Genomic DNA, 17,609 nt, shown 5'->3' on the forward strand with positions numbered 1-17,609 from the left:
GCAAGAGTGCACTACATATTTTACTGCAGATCTTTGATATTTATGGGGGTTCTAGGAAGACGGGAGAGGCACAGAGCTCAGGGCAATTCCTTTCTCCATCCTGGCCCTACCCGTGGTGGTGGTTTTTGGTTTTGTTTTATTTGTGCACAACCCATTGCCAATGTCCATTTGGGGGTGGGAGAAAGGGCCACATCATTGAAATCACTTTCCCCTTCCATGTAGCTCATCAGTTGCTTTTTCTCTGGCATTGCTCCTCTCTGTATCACTCGACATTGCACAGTAGAAGGGTCTGTGTTAATTAGTCAATAAAATATATTAGAGCTACAAAAACAATGTATACAAGAATGGATGAGACACATGCAAAATAGTACTTTCAATAATTAAAACTGTAAGCAGAGTTGTAAGTTTTTTCTGGTGGTGACTCTTATTATTAGCCAGCTCATTTCAAATGCTATTACAGGAAGTCAGACAGCCTGTGCCGACTCACTGGTGACACCGAATACATTTATACACAGTGTAGGCTGCATTCTGCTGACCACAAATCCATACAGCAATGGGCCTGATCTTGCAGTCAGTGGGAGTTTTACAGATACCTGAATTTTCCTCTGCAAGGTTCTTATTTGGATTAAAACAACACATTTTATCTGAGCTGAGCAACCAAAATGGGTTAGCATCCCAGGTGGGCCACAAGCTTATTTTAGCAAGGTGATTAGATCACTGTTGTTTGCTCTGTGTAAATCCAGTCTTGAGTCTTTTGCTAATTTAGAGACACAGAACCCAGAAGATTCCAAGGCATTTGGGAATGAGTTATGTTGGTATGGAGCAGGTGGTAAGCATGCATCCTGTGCTTCCTGTAACAAGTACTCATCTGTGTACCCAGTAATTGCATCACAGTACATGAGGACTGCTTCTTGGGCAAACTTAGGCGAAGGGAACTCACATACATAGTCTACCTGGCTCATTTCAGAAGCACAAACTTTGCTAATCAGAAAGCTGCTTTGGAGTAAGAAAGGTATTTAGAAATTTTATTTATTAAAATTCAAGTTTAAAAATCTGGCAAAATATTGTAATAGAATATTGGGTAAGGGTTTTTATGGAGGCATTTTATTTTAATTTTTCCTGACAGGGAAGATAGGCATTCTTTTGTTTTCTGTTTAGAATGTTCATTTTTAGAATGTGCAGTAGGAGGAAAAGTAAGTCCACCAGGTTTGGTTTTGGATCAAAAACTGATTGTGCAGAAACTAATCTCTCAAAGAATAAAATAAAATGTTTCTAACTTCAATGTGAAATTCATCATCGCTTTCAGGTTCAAAATCCGCACACAGGACCTCAGTCCAGCAATGTGCACTGCATAGGCTGGGCAATCCCTGTGCCTGTGCAGTGGTTTAAGTGCCTAAATTCAACTGACATTATTGGGCTCATAAATAAATGGCCTAATTTGCAGAGTTCCTGATCCATAGTTTTCCAACATCTGTAAAGTCCGGGTGTGCAAGCTGCACACATTCTGTAAGAAGCAGGGAAAGCTGCCTGCTCTTCAATGCTAATATTATTGCTAACTATTTCGGTAAATACCTCATACCCAAAGAACCAGAACCCAAAATATGCACTGCAACCCTCCTATGCCTCAAGTCTTGCCAGTGGAAACACTGATGAGTCTGCAGTAAAAGGGTGCTTATCTAGATCCCTTAAATCCAAAATTCATTCTTTCCATTGTGGTTGTGTCCCAGGGAAACCTGGCTCCTTACCTATAGGCTTAATGTAGCAGTGTTGACTCCTCTTAGAGGGGAATCGCATCCAAGCATGTGGATTCCTCTTGGTCCCCCAGGCACAGAGGGGCTACCTGAACCTCGCTTTATCCCCATCAGTCCGTTCCCCTGGCCATGGAACGCCAAATCTCATATATACCCGAACCTCAGTGATCGTTACTGTCCCTCGTCCGAGCCCTGATCATCCGAAGTAGCAACCACCCGTCGGGGCCTGAGTCAGTCCCATTGCACAGACCCGAGCGGCTTGTCCTGCTCCCCGAGCCCCAGGGTGTGAAGTGCCCCCTCGGGAGCGGCGCGCCTGCAAGCTGGGGCAGAACTAACCCTTCCCGACCCGCAGGCCCGAGCTCTGCCACGGCTCGGCCAAGGCGAGACCCCGCGCGGGCGGCCAGCAGGGGGGACAGAGCCGGGGCCTGCAATGAATGAGGGAGCGCGGCCCCCGCCCTGTCGTCAGCGCTGCTCTGCGCCCGCCCACCCCGCGCTGCTGAGCGCCCGTTTGCTGCCCCCGCCCGCGTCGGAACTAGCAGCCGCCGGCTTCTCTCCCCCCGCGCGGCGGCGGAGGCGGCCGGATCCAGCCAGCGAGCCGGTGCCTTGGCCGGCCGGGCCCCGCGGCGCGGGCTGGGAGGGGCAGAGCCGCGGGGAGGAGGAGCCGCCGCCGCCGGATGCGGTGAGGAGGCAGCTCCGGCTCCCCGCGCGCTGCCGGCCGCTCACCTGGACGGGCAGCAGCAGCAGGAGGAGGCGCAGCCGCAGGGCTGCCCCGATCCCGGCCCGGGCGCGGAGGAGGCCATGGCCCCGGGAACCTAGCGGGGCGGGCGCCGCGGCACGTCCCCCGCTGCCCTCCCGCGGGGGAAGCCGGTCTCCCCGCAGCGCCGCGGCCTAGGACTCCCGGGCGGCCCGTCCCCGGCGCGGGGCCCGCCCGCCCGCCCGCAAGATGTCCACGCGCACGCCGCTGCCCACCGTCAACGAAAGGGACACCGAGAACGTGAGTCCGGGCCCCCGCCGCGCTCCGCTCCGCCGCCCGGGCCCCCGCCCCCAGCCGCGGCTTTGGTCCCCGGGCTGCCCCCAGGCCAGGTAGCCAGCGCCCGTGTAGGCCGCCGCCGCCTCCCGCCAAGCCCCACCGGGTCGCTCCGTGCGGGCCCGGCCCCCTTCTTTGGTGCCAGGGCTGCGTTGGCCCGGATCGCCTAGTCCTCCGGCTCCCCTCCTTCTGGCCAAGCCCTTCCCCCAGGGGCTGAGCACTCCCCACCCCCTGGGATTCCCACACCGCCTTGCCTCCTAGGCCCAGCGCCGCTCTTCCCCTCTGCTTGGCTCGGCATCTCTCTCCCGCCTGCTTGAGCCAGGCACCCTCCCCCGCCGCCCCCTCTTTCTGCCCCTCTGCTCGCACCTTGGAGACAGACTGAGCTCCTCTCCCATCCGAGCTAGTCAGCTCCCTTCCACACAGCCAACCTGGACAGTTAGCCCTGCGCCTTGTCGGTTGAAGTTGGGTTGGACTATCCCTGTGCATAAGATAGAGGCAGCACCTCCATACATAGGCAGTCGGGTTTGGATATGTCCTTCACTTGTGATAGGCCTGTGCTACCACTTAAGTCATTCTAGCTTGCATCACTCTGGGATGTGAAAGCCTGCTCCCGCACCCACACAAGTTACACAAGCACTGTCCACACCACTGCTGTGTCAGGAGGAGATACTCTCCCAAGATACAGCTTCTGCCTCTCCTGGAGGCAGAGTAATTATGCCGATGGAAAAGAGTGCTCCCATCTGCAGAGAGCATCTTCACCAGACACACTGCAGCGGTGCAGCTCTGCTGATGTTGTGCTTCTAGTGCAGTGTTCCCCAATTTTATTTGACTATGGTACCCTTTTAAACTCGAAAGAATTTTGTGGAACCTCTAAGAACAGTTTTTTATATGGAGCTGAAAAAGTAGACCACAAATAAGTAAGGATAACAATGAGCAAATGTTAAACAAGGTCATGAGATCAACATTTAGTTTAATTGCCCATATTTGAAAACAAAAATCACATTTAATGTGTACAAAAATATTGGTAAATCATTAAATGTTATTGTAATAGAATTTTCTCGTGGAACCCTTATTTTCACTTTGCGGAACCCCAGGGTTCCGTGGAACACTATTTGGGAAACACTGTTCTAGCGTATAAATTTCTGGAGAGGAGTTCTTGCTGCACATTTTTCCTCTCCTGGCTTTTGTAGGCTTTTATATTCTCTAACCCCTCTATACATTGGAGGCAGGATATCTTTTATGAGCTTTCTGTATGGGCTGGGCACATTACCCTATCTTGTGTCCCCCAAGTTGAACTGCTCTCTCTTTGTAGTCCTATGCATTCCCCTTACTGGATTTCCTTTGGTGCATCTTGTTCCTTTAAAAGAGGCTGTACCCCCATGACTAGTCCACTGAATTACTTAACTGCATCTCCATTTGTGCTCTTCTTAAACGTCCCTTGACCCTTTCCTCCTTTGTCTACAGTCAGAGTGATGCCTTACAGATAGGGCCCTATCAATTTCACAGTCTTTTGAAGAGACACAAGTCCTTCTCTATGAAATCCTGTCTCCCCCTGCTGTTAGGAGTGCCCCAGCCAGGAGACTCCTAGCTCTGTCTAGGCTGGGGAGGGACAGGACTTATCATTTCCCTACACTGCCGCTCTCAGGGAAGGGAGGGGGAGCTCACACCCACCCTTCACCTCCTGGAACCTTCTGAGGTTGCAGGAAGCTTAATGGTTACTGTCTTCAGAGTTGAGCTCTAAAGGCAGCACAGTACTGTAGTTCTGTGGACCCCCACCTCACCGAACAGGTTTGTGACTCCTCCATCACCTTTTGGGTCAGGCCCACCATAGTTACAATACTGTAAAATTTCAGATTTAAATATCTGAAAATGTGAAATTTACTAAGGCTACGTCTAGACTACATGCCTCTGGCAACAGAGGCATGTAGATGAGGCTACCAGGCATAGGAAAATGCTTCATTTAAATTTACATGGCTGCTGCGCTGAGCCGATCAGCTGTTTGTTGGCTCAGCGCAGTAGTCTGGACGCGCGGGTGTCGACATCAAAGGCATTTGTCGACCACCCAGGTAAACCTCGTCCCAGGAGGCATACCTGGGTGGTCGACAAATGTCTTTGATGTCGACACCCACGCATCCAGACTACCGCGCTGAGCCGACAAACAGCTGATCGGCTCAGTGCGGCAGCCATATAAATGTAATGAAGCAGCGATTATTTAAATCGCCGCTTCATTTTCCTATCCCTGGTAGCCTCATCTACATGCCTCTGTCGCCAGAGGCATGTCGTCTAGACGTAGCCTAATTTTCAAATCCTGTAGCCATGAAATTGACCATTTTGGACCTTGAATTTGGTAGGCCCTACTTATAGAATAGAGGTCTAAAATAATACAGGCCACTGTATGGGGATGGATATTTTCAATGTTAAACTTGTTGTATGAGGGAGTAGGGTGACTCAGAAGTTTTAAAATATTTGACTTGATGCATATAAATATCTTTATGATCTTTTCCAGTAGTGACATTTTATGCACATAAACAGTGGTGGTGTAAGAGTTATGAAACTGTGTGTGGGGGGTGGCTATGGAATAGACAAATGCAAACCTAAAACAAGAAATATGTCTAGAAAGTGTCTATCATTAATAGCTATTACGAAAGTGATGGAAAGAATAGGGGGGAAATGGAGACAGTATATAAGATCTGGCCTTATGTCTTCACATATTGTTTCTAGTGGGCAGATATGATTAGTAGGAAACTGATTAGTAGGAAGTGGGTGGGAATAAGATACATTCTTATTTCTATTGCAGTAGCAAACAAAGACCCTAACTAAGATTTGGGCCTCATTGTGCTTGACACTGTATAAACACATAGGTAGATATCGTGCCTGTTCCAAAGAGTTCACTGTCTAAATAAGAAATAAGAGACAGACAGTAGGGAAGGGAGGACAAAGATAAGAGAAATAAGATCATGTGTTTACATAAATTATCATAACTTAATGGTTCTGTCTTTACATTTTTTAATATACATAATTCAGTGAAACTTTTCTGGCATGACAAGTAATACTAGCTGTAGCCCAAGTGTAAAAACATACATGAATATTATTTATCTATCCCTTACTGTTGAACAATCCATCTATGACTGGTATCAGCTATAAGTGAACCTTAAGGAAAGGTAGAAAGTTAAAAAAATACATAAAATGTGTGTACATATTAGTTGTAAATATTTCCATTCTGTAATTAAGTTATATAGGAAGATGAAGGAGGAGTGACCAGAGAGTTCTCATGAAAAAAGAGACAAGCTGTTCTTCTATCACTGCTGTTGGGGTAAGGGTAGCTACTGCTTTTAGGAGTAGATTGTGTTTTAGGAGGCCCCTACCCTAATCATCTGGGAACAGCATTTTGTGTGCCTTCACTAGGCTGGTGCTTGAGATGGTATTGGTAGATGCCCTCATACAGGAATCCTCTGCTAGAGTAGTAAATTAGTATTAAGACTGGTCAGAGACTCATTGCTCCTGTTCCTGGTCTGCTTCCTGCCTCTCCCATTTAGGGCTCTCAATTTGGAAGGTTCTTCTACCATTCCAGTAGAAGCTTGTGCGGATCAGGCTGACATAAACTGACGTACTGTGAAGGGAAATGGGGCTGCCCATAATGAGTTTATTATGGTGGGTCATCACTCGTATTGTCTGGGGGCAGGAGGCGGCCCAGCATTAGCTTGCAGAAAATCATAATTAACTTAGTATGTGTTCTGTGGGAGAAAGTCTTAACTGATTTTTCTTGTTTGTCATAGTGGACAGTATTAATGAATTGATTGTTTTTGTTGGGGCTGGCATTTATTTGGGACACAGAATGTAGTCAGTAGGAGTGTGAGGGTTTGGAGACCCTGCAGTGTGGGGTATGTGATGTGGTAGCACAGAACCATTGAGAAGGAAAACAATGATTCGAAGGAAGATGGAAAGTAGGGATGTCAACATGTAGTTGATTATAGACTTATTGGTTAATCTTATTGACTACAAGCATCCTCATCTCCCTTGCTGCCTCTGTATCAAGAAGGGGAAGTAGAGTAGGAGCTGGTGCTGGGGGGAGCAGACTTAAAAGCCATTTCCCCCCAGCACTGGCTCCTCCCACCCTGCGCTGCTGCCTCTTATTAGAGGCAGCAGTGTATGTTGGAGGCCGGGGGGCTGCCGCGAAGCAGGTCTGAACTCCCTGTGGATAGAGGCTGCTCTGCTTCCCATGGAGCAGCCTCTGTCTGCAGGGGGTCCGAGCTCCAGTTATGGACCAAGTCCCCTGCCTCCTCTCGCGGACCAACTCCCACTTGACACCCCACACTACTGTCTGTGATATAGAAGCAGCAGCGCAGAATGGCAGATGGCTCCCTGGGAATGGGGCTGAGCACACTGGCTGCTGGCCCCACACCCAGGAACTATAGAATAGTCGAGTAACCGATAAGAATTCATGTGGTTACTCAACTATTCAATTACCCGATATCTAATAGCCCTAATGGAAAGCATGAACACTTTGGCCTGGTGAGTAGGCTTAGTTCTTGGTTTAATAGGAAAGTTTTCCATGTCCTAAGTGTACATTTGCAAGCTTCTGGAAGCTCTGTAGCTACTCCTGATCATCCCAGAAAACAGCTGTCCTACCCAGTGCTTATGGAACTCTTTCAAAAGTGCTGGTCCTCTGTGTGAAATTCAGTTCATTGTCATGCATCCTGAAGCCTATTGGTGGATGATTCCAATCAGAAATCCATTTACTTCTCCACATGTATCTAGAACTCTAAATAAGGTTCTGGAAAACCATTGGCCACTTTTCATTTTTTCTAAATTCATTGTAAATTGCCCTTGATGAATCAGAAAAAATCAGCATGTTTTGTAAACAAAAACCCAACCACCCTGGAAATGGAGCCTGTGATGAGTTGTTGGATAAATTGCCTGAGGAATTATGGACCTTCCCCTCAGGATAGATGGGAAATTGACCCCCTTATTCCACATAGTCCCTGGAGTATTCCATAATACTTATTGAAAACAGCACAGAATGTATTGTGAGCTCTTCAAGAAGATCCTAGCACTCTGCTGTGCTGTTATGGACACTTCCAGAGAGGTATAGATGCCCTTGAGCTGGTGCAGTATGTGGAATGTGGGCATAATACAGTTAAGTCCTAAGACTTTTCTCTTAGCTGTTCTCTACACTTTCCAATACGTGATTTAACAGTCCCACTGTATATTCCTACAAATATTTATCATTAGAAATTTTATTACACTTTCAATAGGAACCTACCTCTATGTGATTAGGAAAATTAAGTCTGAATGGATTGATAAATTAGGAGGAAAAGGAGGCAAAATTTAAGAAGTTTGTATGAATTTATATATTATGAGTAATGAAGTTTTGCTTCCATTCAGATGCTTTTTGGGAACTCTGAGGAGGTAAAGGAAGGATGAAGACTGACTATATTATATTCATTCATATTATCAAAGGATTTTTTTAATGATATTGGGATAAGATAAGAATGAGAATAGACATTTTCTTGTGTTCCTCTTCTTAATGTTTGTAACTATTTGTTAAACCTCCTCATAATAAAGTGTAATTAGTACACAATGGGTAAAACTTGAGTGTGTTGAGGGATTTGGAAACAGGGGGCTCATCAGTTTAGATAAGAATTTCCTGGCTCTACTGGGGTTGGAGTGAGTGAAGCTTTGAACCAACAGTTCCTTCTTTTGAATCAAGATAGTAATAATTTAGGGACTATTTCTAATGTTTCCCCTTCAGGTCATGTCACATAGTATTGCTGGAAATTGATTTTGGTGAGGTACAGGCAAAAGAGGAGATATCTAATCTATCTATCTAATCTATCTAAAAAATGTTCCTGTGGGAAAACAGAGTGATGTCATGACGTCACTCTGGTGTCCCACAGGCTCTGCCTTTACATGGCCTTCCTGCCCCAGACACTGGTGTGGCAAAGCCGCCTGGCAGCCTAGCCTGGGCACATTCCACCCACTGCAGGAGGGCTAAGGGGCAGTGGCAGTGGCTCCTTGCTGTGCTCAGGACCCCGATACACCAAGGCCCAGTGGAGAACTGTCATCTCTGGCTCCCTTGGGCCAGGGCCAGGAATGCTCAGGCTGCTGCCTGCCCAGCACTCCAGCCGACCAGCACTGGCTTCCTGAGGGGCAATGGGGGAAGGGGAGAGGAGAAAGCCTCGAGACTCCGTGCCAGGATGAGCGAGGAGCTGCCACGCCCCCCCCCCCCACTCCTTCACAAGGCTGAGTCTGGCTACGGCTGGAGAGGGAGGTGGGGGGGCAGAGAGGCCTGGGTTGATTGCGGCCGATGGGGGACATGGGAGGGCTGAGAGGCATGGGCTGTGACTGGGAAGGGGTGGGGGAACCAAGGGGCCAGAGTTGCAGCCAGGGTGGGGGACCTGGGAGCTGGGGAGAGAGATGGGGGACATGGGCAGCGGTCATCCGAGAGGCTGGGACTGGCATGGCCCCCAGCCCTCCCCTCCTCTCCCTGGTGGCTGGGTGGGGGCCAAGAGGCTGGGTCTGGCGTGGTCCCAGCTCTCCCCGGCGGCTGAGGGGAGAGCCGGCCTTGCCTACTGTCTCCCTTCTCCAGTGGCCAGGTCTGGCGTGGCCTCTGGCCCTTACCTCCCCAGTGTCTGGGGGTGTTGAGAGGCTGGGTCTGGTGTGGTCCCTGCTATCCCTGGCAACCTAGGGGAGAGCTTACGTCAAGTGACTGGCACGGCCCTAGCAGCCAGGGAGCGGGGCGCCGAGAGGCTGGGGCTGCCTCCTAGGGATGTAAGCAACTAATTGACTAGTCAACTGTCCGTTCAGCAAAAGCTTATAGGATAGTTGAAACACTAGTCACTTCCTCCCCTCTCACAGTGAGGCAGCAGGGAGGTGGGAGAGGAGAGGATGCTGGGGGGAGCCGACTTAAAAGCCCCCACAGACAGGGGTTGGTGAGTGTAGTGAGCAGGGGGCACTACCCCCTAGTCATTATAAATACCATTATTTATTGTGAAGTTCTATGTGTGTTTGGTTCTTTTTGTCCCACAGAAGGCAAAAATATTGGGTGTTGGTGGAAGTTGGCCTTTTCCTCTTTGCTTTGGTAAATCTAGTAATCGCTTTAGTTATCTTTCTGAAATAAAGGCCATTTAGCTTTCCAATCTGGGAACTCTTTGGAATGCCATAGTCAATTTCAGATGAGTTCTTTTGAATCTTTTTAGTGTTTTTTGTGTTATGGTAGCAGCTAGGAAATGCAACCACGAATCAAGTACATGCCCCATTGTGCATGTACTACACAGACAAATAACAAAGATACCAGTCTCTGCCCCAGAGATCTTTCACTGTAAGTGTTAAGCAGCATGTGACAAGTTCATAAAATAGTGTGGGATGGAAGGATGAGAACACAATTTACAGAGTTGAGAAGAAACAGAGAAGTTGTAACTTGTCTGTTTAATGCCGGGTGGAAAAGATTGATTGCAGAGAGGTGTTTTAAAAAGGATATAGGGGAGAATAAGTGACTTTATGATTTTTGAGCGATTCCTCTTAAAGCTTGGAGGTTGAATGAGATAAAGGGGAAAATCAAGTAGCTGAAGAGGCAGGTAGGGACAAGGATGGCTTTTTGAAGACAGTGAAGGCATGAGTATTTTTGTAGCTTCAAGCTAAAAAAAAAACCTGAGGAGAGGAATAAAACTTTGAAAGTGGAGGGGGGGAGTGAGGGAGGTAAGGAGACAGCATGGGATGAGTTAACTGGAGTAGTATTAGCTGTGCTATAGTTAGAATATTTTTATTGTTTGGATTTGCTTTACATGATAGAAACATATGGTTTTGATTTGGGAAGACGGGGCATGGGAGAAAATATCCTGACAAGAATTCTTTCTTCCATTGCCTTAAGCAAGAGCATGGCCTGGTTTCTGAGCCTTACAGGTTCAAAAGTGCATTGTATCTTGTTTGTTCACTATTTGATGGAGTGGTGTCAATATTGGCCAAATCATCTCTGTCAGATTGTTTCTCTGTTATATAAGTGTGTCACTAGGTTGAAAAAAAGGGTTTGGGGATGGGAACATAAAATACTGTCATAAACTTCTGCTGGAGATAATTATATGTCTTCTTTGGTTTTGTCAAAGTTGTACAGTATTGTTGCATCTACAGCGTGGGTTTCCATTAGGGCTGTGATAGTATACATGTTTAAATCATTAACTGATGAACCTGGGTCCCCTCCCACTGCACTACAGAAGGGAGTGGGGGCAGCTGGGAGCCAGTGCTCACGGGGAGCTGCCTCCCTGTTGCTGAAAATTTCAGCAGTTACATGTCTACAACCCCCCACTCCTGCATTTTAACATCCTTCGTTTCCATGTTGTGGGGAAAAACATTTGTCGGGACTTAAAGTTGTGGACAAAGACTGTAGATGAAATAGTGATTAAAGGGTTAACTGATTACCTGCTAAGCATCATGCTTGCCAGGTGATGCTTATGGGTAATTGGTGAACTGGCAGGGCTGAGTGGGCTGCTCCAGCCTGGCCAAATCCTCAGCGTGGTGTGCCCACGCCAAAGCAATGCCCCATCTATGGTGTGCAGCAGCAGGCCTACCCCAGCTGGAGCAGTCTATGGTAAGGTAGGCCTAGCTGGGCTGCTCCATGGCTAATTAGTTAAACCAGCATTTAACCAGTTATCATTTTAAACGATAAGTAACCTCCCTAAGATGGAATGTGCGATACCTTTTAAAATGTAGGTTAGCATCTTTGTTGTTAAAAAAACTAATGTCAACCAGTTTGAATTAGATTTTAATTTAAATTATATATGGCTACTAATGGGACATAGAGAATAAACATTTAATTTCTGACCTCTCTGTTAAAGGACTTCATTTCAAAATTCTGTTCTTGAGTTCATGTCTTTTTCAAGCAATTCTCATGTCAAACATGTTTTGATTTCTTACTATGTAGAAAAAAGGTTTTAATTTTCAAGCAAGTTGGAAAAAAATTGTGCACACTTAATTTTTCTAACTGTCTTTTAAGGTTCAAATGTAATAGCATTATTAATTTGCTTGTGTTCTTATCCTGAAAATTGTGATTTCACAACCAATACAAATTGGTTATGCATGTAACCAGAAAAACAAATATAGCTTTTTGAATTTAATACCTTTGCCTTTTTAAAAAGGGGGAAACGGATTTGCATATTCTTAATAATTAACCATTTTAAGGCTCCGAACTTATTGTTTAAAGTAGTCACTTCATTGTGAATGGGTTTAGTTCCTCCCTGTGCTGCTATTATTTGGTTGAAATTAGTTTTTATATGTTTGTAATGGTGATAGAAAACAGAAAATATTTTGTTTTAACTTTCTTTTTAAATGAAACTACTGAATTTGTAAAATTTTATAAAATCCAGCAAGGCTGTTGATGCGTTTGTAATTCTATTTACACCTTTTTTTCCTGGCACTGCAGTTAAGGAAGTTGTGTCTTTTTAAAGAGTTTGCAGTTTCATTAAAATTTAAGGGAGTGTTTGTGCTGTAATAAGTTGCACATGTTTTTTGTCCTGGTTGATGTCTGCAAGTGGAAGCTATTATGTAGATGAGACCAAAGTGATTTTACTGCTGACACATTGGAGAGCTGTTGCTTTGTCTTCTCTACTGTTTCCACTATTGGTAATACTCATGCAGCTTCCTAGGTGCAATCAGAATTCCTCTCTCTCGCCACTCATTTTGCAGGTGCAAACAAAGCCCTAAAATACCCTTTGTGAAAGTTGTCCTAGAAGTGACATAAGAGTATCAGTTTGATGGCCAGGGCAAGCAGGTATAACGTGCCATGATGTCCCTGAGACAGTGTGACTTCATTGGCAATGTTCACAAGCAGTCTTTCAATTGCATAGTGTGTGTTTCCTCAACCTCCTTTCACCAGAAAACACTGCTCCTCAATGCCAGGTTTCAAACTCTGGCTCTTATGCTATAGCCATTGTTTTTATTTTTTTTAAGTATGTAGCTACACTTCACTGTACAGATTTTTTTTTTTTATTCTCTCCAAGAATTGAGAATTACTGGAGGAATTTTGCTAAAACTCTTAAAATTGTCCAGGTGTCTTCTGCTCTATGTAATACAGGCAGTCCCTGGGTTACGTACAAGATAGGGACTATAGGTTTGTTCTTAAATTGAATTTGTATGTAAGTCGGAACTGGCTCCAGATTCAGCCGCTGCTGAAACTGATCAGCGGCTGACTACAGGCTGACTACAGGAGACCCGGAGCAGCTTTTCTCGCCCTGGAGGACGCGGTGGCGGGACCAGTGCGCTCTGGGCGGTCCCGCCGCCTGTGAGCTCCGGGGCGAGAAAAGCCCCGTTCGTAAGTGCGGATCCGACATAAGTTGGATCCGTGTAAGTCGGGGACTGCCTGTATAATCCTTTGGGCAGTGGTAAAGCATGAAAAGATTCATTGCAAAAGGTGAATGTTTGGGAAAGTTATGGGCATGTGAAAACAAGAAGTTAAAATAGAAACTATTTTATAATCTTCGCTATAGTGGAAGTTAGACAAACATCTATGCCATAAAATAGCTTAATAGTTTTTCTTCTATTTTAAGTTACAGAATCAATGTTGATTCCTTTCTCCATATCTTGCCTCTCGCTGAAACATTTTACTACCAGATGCAGTTAATTTGTAGAGTTGCTTTCACTTCCCCCGTTTGTAAATTAAGTTTTTTGATAGTTTTTCAATCCAATATTAAAGTTAAATTTCCAATTTTAACTATACGCGTTTTTCTTGTAATTAAATGCTACAAAGAATAATACTGTGTGATGTCTTCTCAGGCTAGATAACTAGCAAAAAAGTCTTCAACATGTTGAGACTATCTGAAAGTCAGTTTTAAATTTTGAGACTGGATAGGATATTGCACATTAGGCATAATTTTGGCAGGTGTCCCAGGGAAACTAAGGTAAGAAACTGCAAATTGTTGAAATAGTACTTTTTGCAAGACATGTTTCCTGTCCTGCTATTTTCAACTTAATTTATATAAATAAGACCTAACACATACAGTAACTATAGCTTTAATATAATTATGAGGATGCTTCATTGAAAGGTATAAGACCTATGTAGGTTAATTTTGCATCCAAAAGCTGAGAGAACAGACGAGGAATATTTTTTTAGGGTTTTGTGTGTGCAAACTGGAAAATAAAATGTTTACTTTTGTCCAAGGACATAGTTTGCATTCATTGTAATAGGCTTCTGCACAGTTAAATTCAGCAGGGCTACAATTAACCTTTAAGGCAATGAACCAGACACAATCAAGTAGGAATGGCATACAGTAGTGCCAAATCAGTAGAAGGCTGTTTACGCGTAATATATTGAGTAGATTTTCTGTGCATCAGTTTGTAAATGCTACAGTGGGATGGGTCTTGTTCTAAAATTATTTGTCCTATCAAGATAGATGATTTGCCTTCACTTTGATGTTCACTTAATTGTGATTGTGGGACACATAAGATAATAAAATAACAGATTAATTTTTCTGGTGAAGTAAATACATTTTCTTTAGCAGCTTTCAAGTGTTATGAGTTGCTCTTTTTGCTGCATCTTGATTCACCTACCAAGGTTTAATTTTTCATAATTCTTTTGTTTTTGCTATCTTTGGACTTGCTGCAATGTTCTGATCTGGATTGTACAAACTACTTCTTATTGTTCATTTGGCAAACTTTCACTTTGTTCCTGAATTTTGACTACTTGAAACTTCTGCTGAAGTCAACAGGATTTGTAATTTTTTTTAGTACTAATTAGGGATGTGACTACTCGACTAGTTGCTCCTCTCCCTGCGCCGCCCCCCCCCCCGCCTCTGTATCAGAGGCATTGGGGGTGGGGAAGCAGCACTGCGTCTGCGGTGCAGGAGAGGCAGAGCTGCAGCAGTCCCAGGAGAGCTAGTCTGGAGGGCTCTTACCCCCACTTAATCCCGCGGCCCGTCGGGGACATCAGTTGGCGGCTCCTTCACGGGGCCGTGAGCACGGGCGTGTACTTGGCGCGGTTCACCCCTATCCCAGACACCTGCCCCTTTTGCGGCGTGAGGGAGAACCTGGCGCACGCCTACCTCGAATACGCCAGGTTGCAGCCCCTATTCCGGCTCCTCCAGAACCTCTTATTGAGGTTCTGGCTGCACTTTTCCCCTCACCTTTTTATTTATGCACACCCAATCCGTGGCCCCACAAAGTCGCGAGACCTCCTCGTCAACCTCCTCCTGGCCTTAGCGAAAGCTGCCATCTTTAATAGCAGGAGGAGGATGCTAGACGAGGGGGTTCTCTGCGACTGTGGGGCCTATTTCCGCTCCTCCCTCGTGTCACGAATCCGGGCAGAGTTCCTCTGGGCGGCGTCCACTGGCTCCATCGACAGCTTTGAGGAGCAGTGGGCGCTGTCTGGGGTTCTCTGCTCGGTGTCCTCATCCGGCTCCCTTATTTTGAACCTCTAGCCCGCACTTCTTGATCCTTTAGTCATTATTTGTCCCAAGCAATCAATTGAACATGGGTCCAGTGTCCCTCCCATAAGGTTGGGGAGGGGCTTTTAGAAGGTGGGCGGGCTCCGCCCGCCCACCATCCCATGATTTCAAATAGGCCCCCACTTATCGACTAATTGAGTTGTCAGTGGAAATTCCATTGACTATTCGATTTAGTTAATTAACAAATATTTAATATCCTAAGTACTAATCGGGAGCAAAGCCTTTTGTGTGCCCTTTGAGTTATCTTATAAATACCTAACCAGTTTGTAATATTGTTTTGAAAATGGAAACATTTATGTTTTACATCCAAGTGGTCTCTGCACCGGTTAAAACCCCAGCTTTGCGGTGTTGTGGTAATGTGTGAGGATCAACAAGTTTCACTTCTGTTCTGGTAAATTTCTAGTCAATTTCACTGTCTTAAACTTCTGAAAAAAGCAAGTAGTATAAATTATGAGAGAGAACTTGAATTAAAAAAACCTTCTTGAATAGTATGGATATCTCCCTAAAAACTGAAATATCTGTTTAACCCACTAAATAAATTAATAAGAAATGATTTCATAGCACTTCATATAGAAAATATTAATATTAAAAGTTAACCAGTCTGTATCACCCTTATTGGGTGGTATTTACCAGTTCTGGTTAACCTGTAGTGTCTGGAGCCGCTCCCTGCCTGCTGGGGAAAGGAGGCTGCTGCACCGGGTTGGGCTGGAACAGCCCCTTCCTGAGTCGGGGGGCCATTCCAGCCTGCCCGCCGCCCCTTTATTCAGATAACCAGTCAAACGTAGTGTTTAACCAGTTAAACAATTAAACAGGATTTTATATCCTTAATCGATATCGACGTTGATTGAAACACCATAGAAAGCTTATTACGCAAGCATATTTAATTTACTCGTAAGTGCAGACAAATACCAACACAGATCAATATAGAACTGTCAACAGCATTTTCTGCTCAGGCAGTTGAGTTGTATTGCAGAATCCACTTGTTTATATTTGCTTTGTTTAATGTATGGGAGCGTAACAAAATGAAGGATGTTAATGAAAGGAAAAAGTAGCATTTAAATTTTAAAATAATTTAATGTTTCAATCCATAGAAACAAACCTAAAATATTTAATTTTACCTTGGTCTTTTAAACAAATAAAACAGAGCACTATGAAAATACAAGTTAAACCTCTGTAGGCTGGCACACTCTGGTCCAGCTACATCTGTTGCCTGGCATGACTTTAGTTAGCTGGATGTCCATTTATCATGGGTGTGGCCAAGTTTCCTGCAGTCTCATAAAGTTTGTTTACAACCACCAGTCCTAGTTCTCAGTGTTCTGTGCTGTTGTTTAGCTCTAATTTACCCGTTAATGTCTTCTGATAGGCATTTGAAGTGTTGATAATGCTGCTAGACAAGACTGACCTCCCCTGGTCTGGTGAATTTCTTGGTTTGGCACTGGTCGGGTCCCAAGGGTGCTGGACTAGAGAGGTTCAACCTGTAGTGTAATAAGAAAGGACCTTAATTCAATTCTGGTGCTAAGCAGTCATGCAGCACACAACAAAACGTCTGTGACGACTATAGAACTTGTGGCTCTATTTTGCTAAAGTAGAAGAAATGGCTACTTTCAAATCCATTGAGGGCCCAGGTAGGTTAAAATATTCCCCTACAGGTTTATGTGTTACCATTTCTGATGTTTGATTTGTGTTCATTTGTCCTTTGTTGTAGAGACTGTCCAGTTTGGTCAATATGCATGACAGAGGGGCATTGCTGGCACTTAATGGCATTTATCACATTAGAGAATGTGTAGTTGTATGAGGCCCTGATGTTATGGCTCATGTGGTTAGGTCCTGTGACGGTGCCATTTGTGTAGATATGTGGACTGTGTTGACAATGGGGCTTGTTGAAGGGGTAAGTTCCTGGGTGAATGTATCTGAATTGTGATGTGTGGCTGCAAGGAAGTATTTGCTTCAGGTTAGAGAGTTGTATGGGCGAGGATTGGCCTGTTTCCCAAGGCCTATGAGAGTGAGGGATCATTTTCCAGGATAGGTTGTGGATTATCAGTGATGCGCTAGAGGGATTTAACCTGCGGGCTGCAGGTGATGACCGGGGATGTTCTGTTGTTTTCCTTGTTGGGCCTGACTTGAAGAAATAGGTTCCTGGGACTTGTCTGGCTCTGTCAATCTGTTTCTTCACTTCCCCTGGTGGGTATTTAAGTTTTAAGAATACCTGATGAAGATCTTCTAGGTGTTTATTTCTGTGGGATTGGAGTAAATCTGGTTGTATTTTAGGGCCTGGCTATAAACAATCGATGTGTGATGTGTCCTAGATGGAATCTAACGGCATGGAAGTAAGAATAGCTGTGAGTAGGTTTCTGGTACAGAGTGGTGCTCATGTGGCTATCATTTAATTGCACTGTAGTG

The 17,609-nt window shown here is 45.2% G+C and overlaps 1 protein-coding gene across 7 annotated transcripts in view; it reads left to right on the plus strand.

The window, feature by feature from the left end:
- The first annotated feature begins 2,269 nt into the window (after positions 1-2,269).
- Positions 2,270-17,609, plus strand: part of MARK1 (microtubule affinity regulating kinase 1) — a 112,510-nt gene continuing 97,170 nt past the window's right edge. For 2 of the 7 annotated variants that reach the window (XM_075925224.2, XM_075925225.2), the window contains exon 1: positions 2,270-2,745. In XM_075925224.2, coding sequence (XP_075781339.1) covers positions 2,695-2,745 — 51 coding nt within the window. In that variant the 5' untranslated portion in view covers positions 2,270-2,694. Of the gene's footprint in view, positions 2,746-5,969; positions 6,092-17,609 lie in introns of those variants that run through there. The other 5 variants (XM_075925220.2, XM_075925221.2, XM_075925222.2 and 2 more) reach the window with 3 other exon arrangements.

Source organism: Pelodiscus sinensis, chromosome 3 (assembly GCF_052426305.1).
Source record: "Pelodiscus sinensis isolate ZL-2025 chromosome 3, ASM5242630v1, whole genome shotgun sequence".
NCBI lineage: Eukaryota > Metazoa > Chordata > Testudines > Trionychidae > Pelodiscus > Pelodiscus sinensis.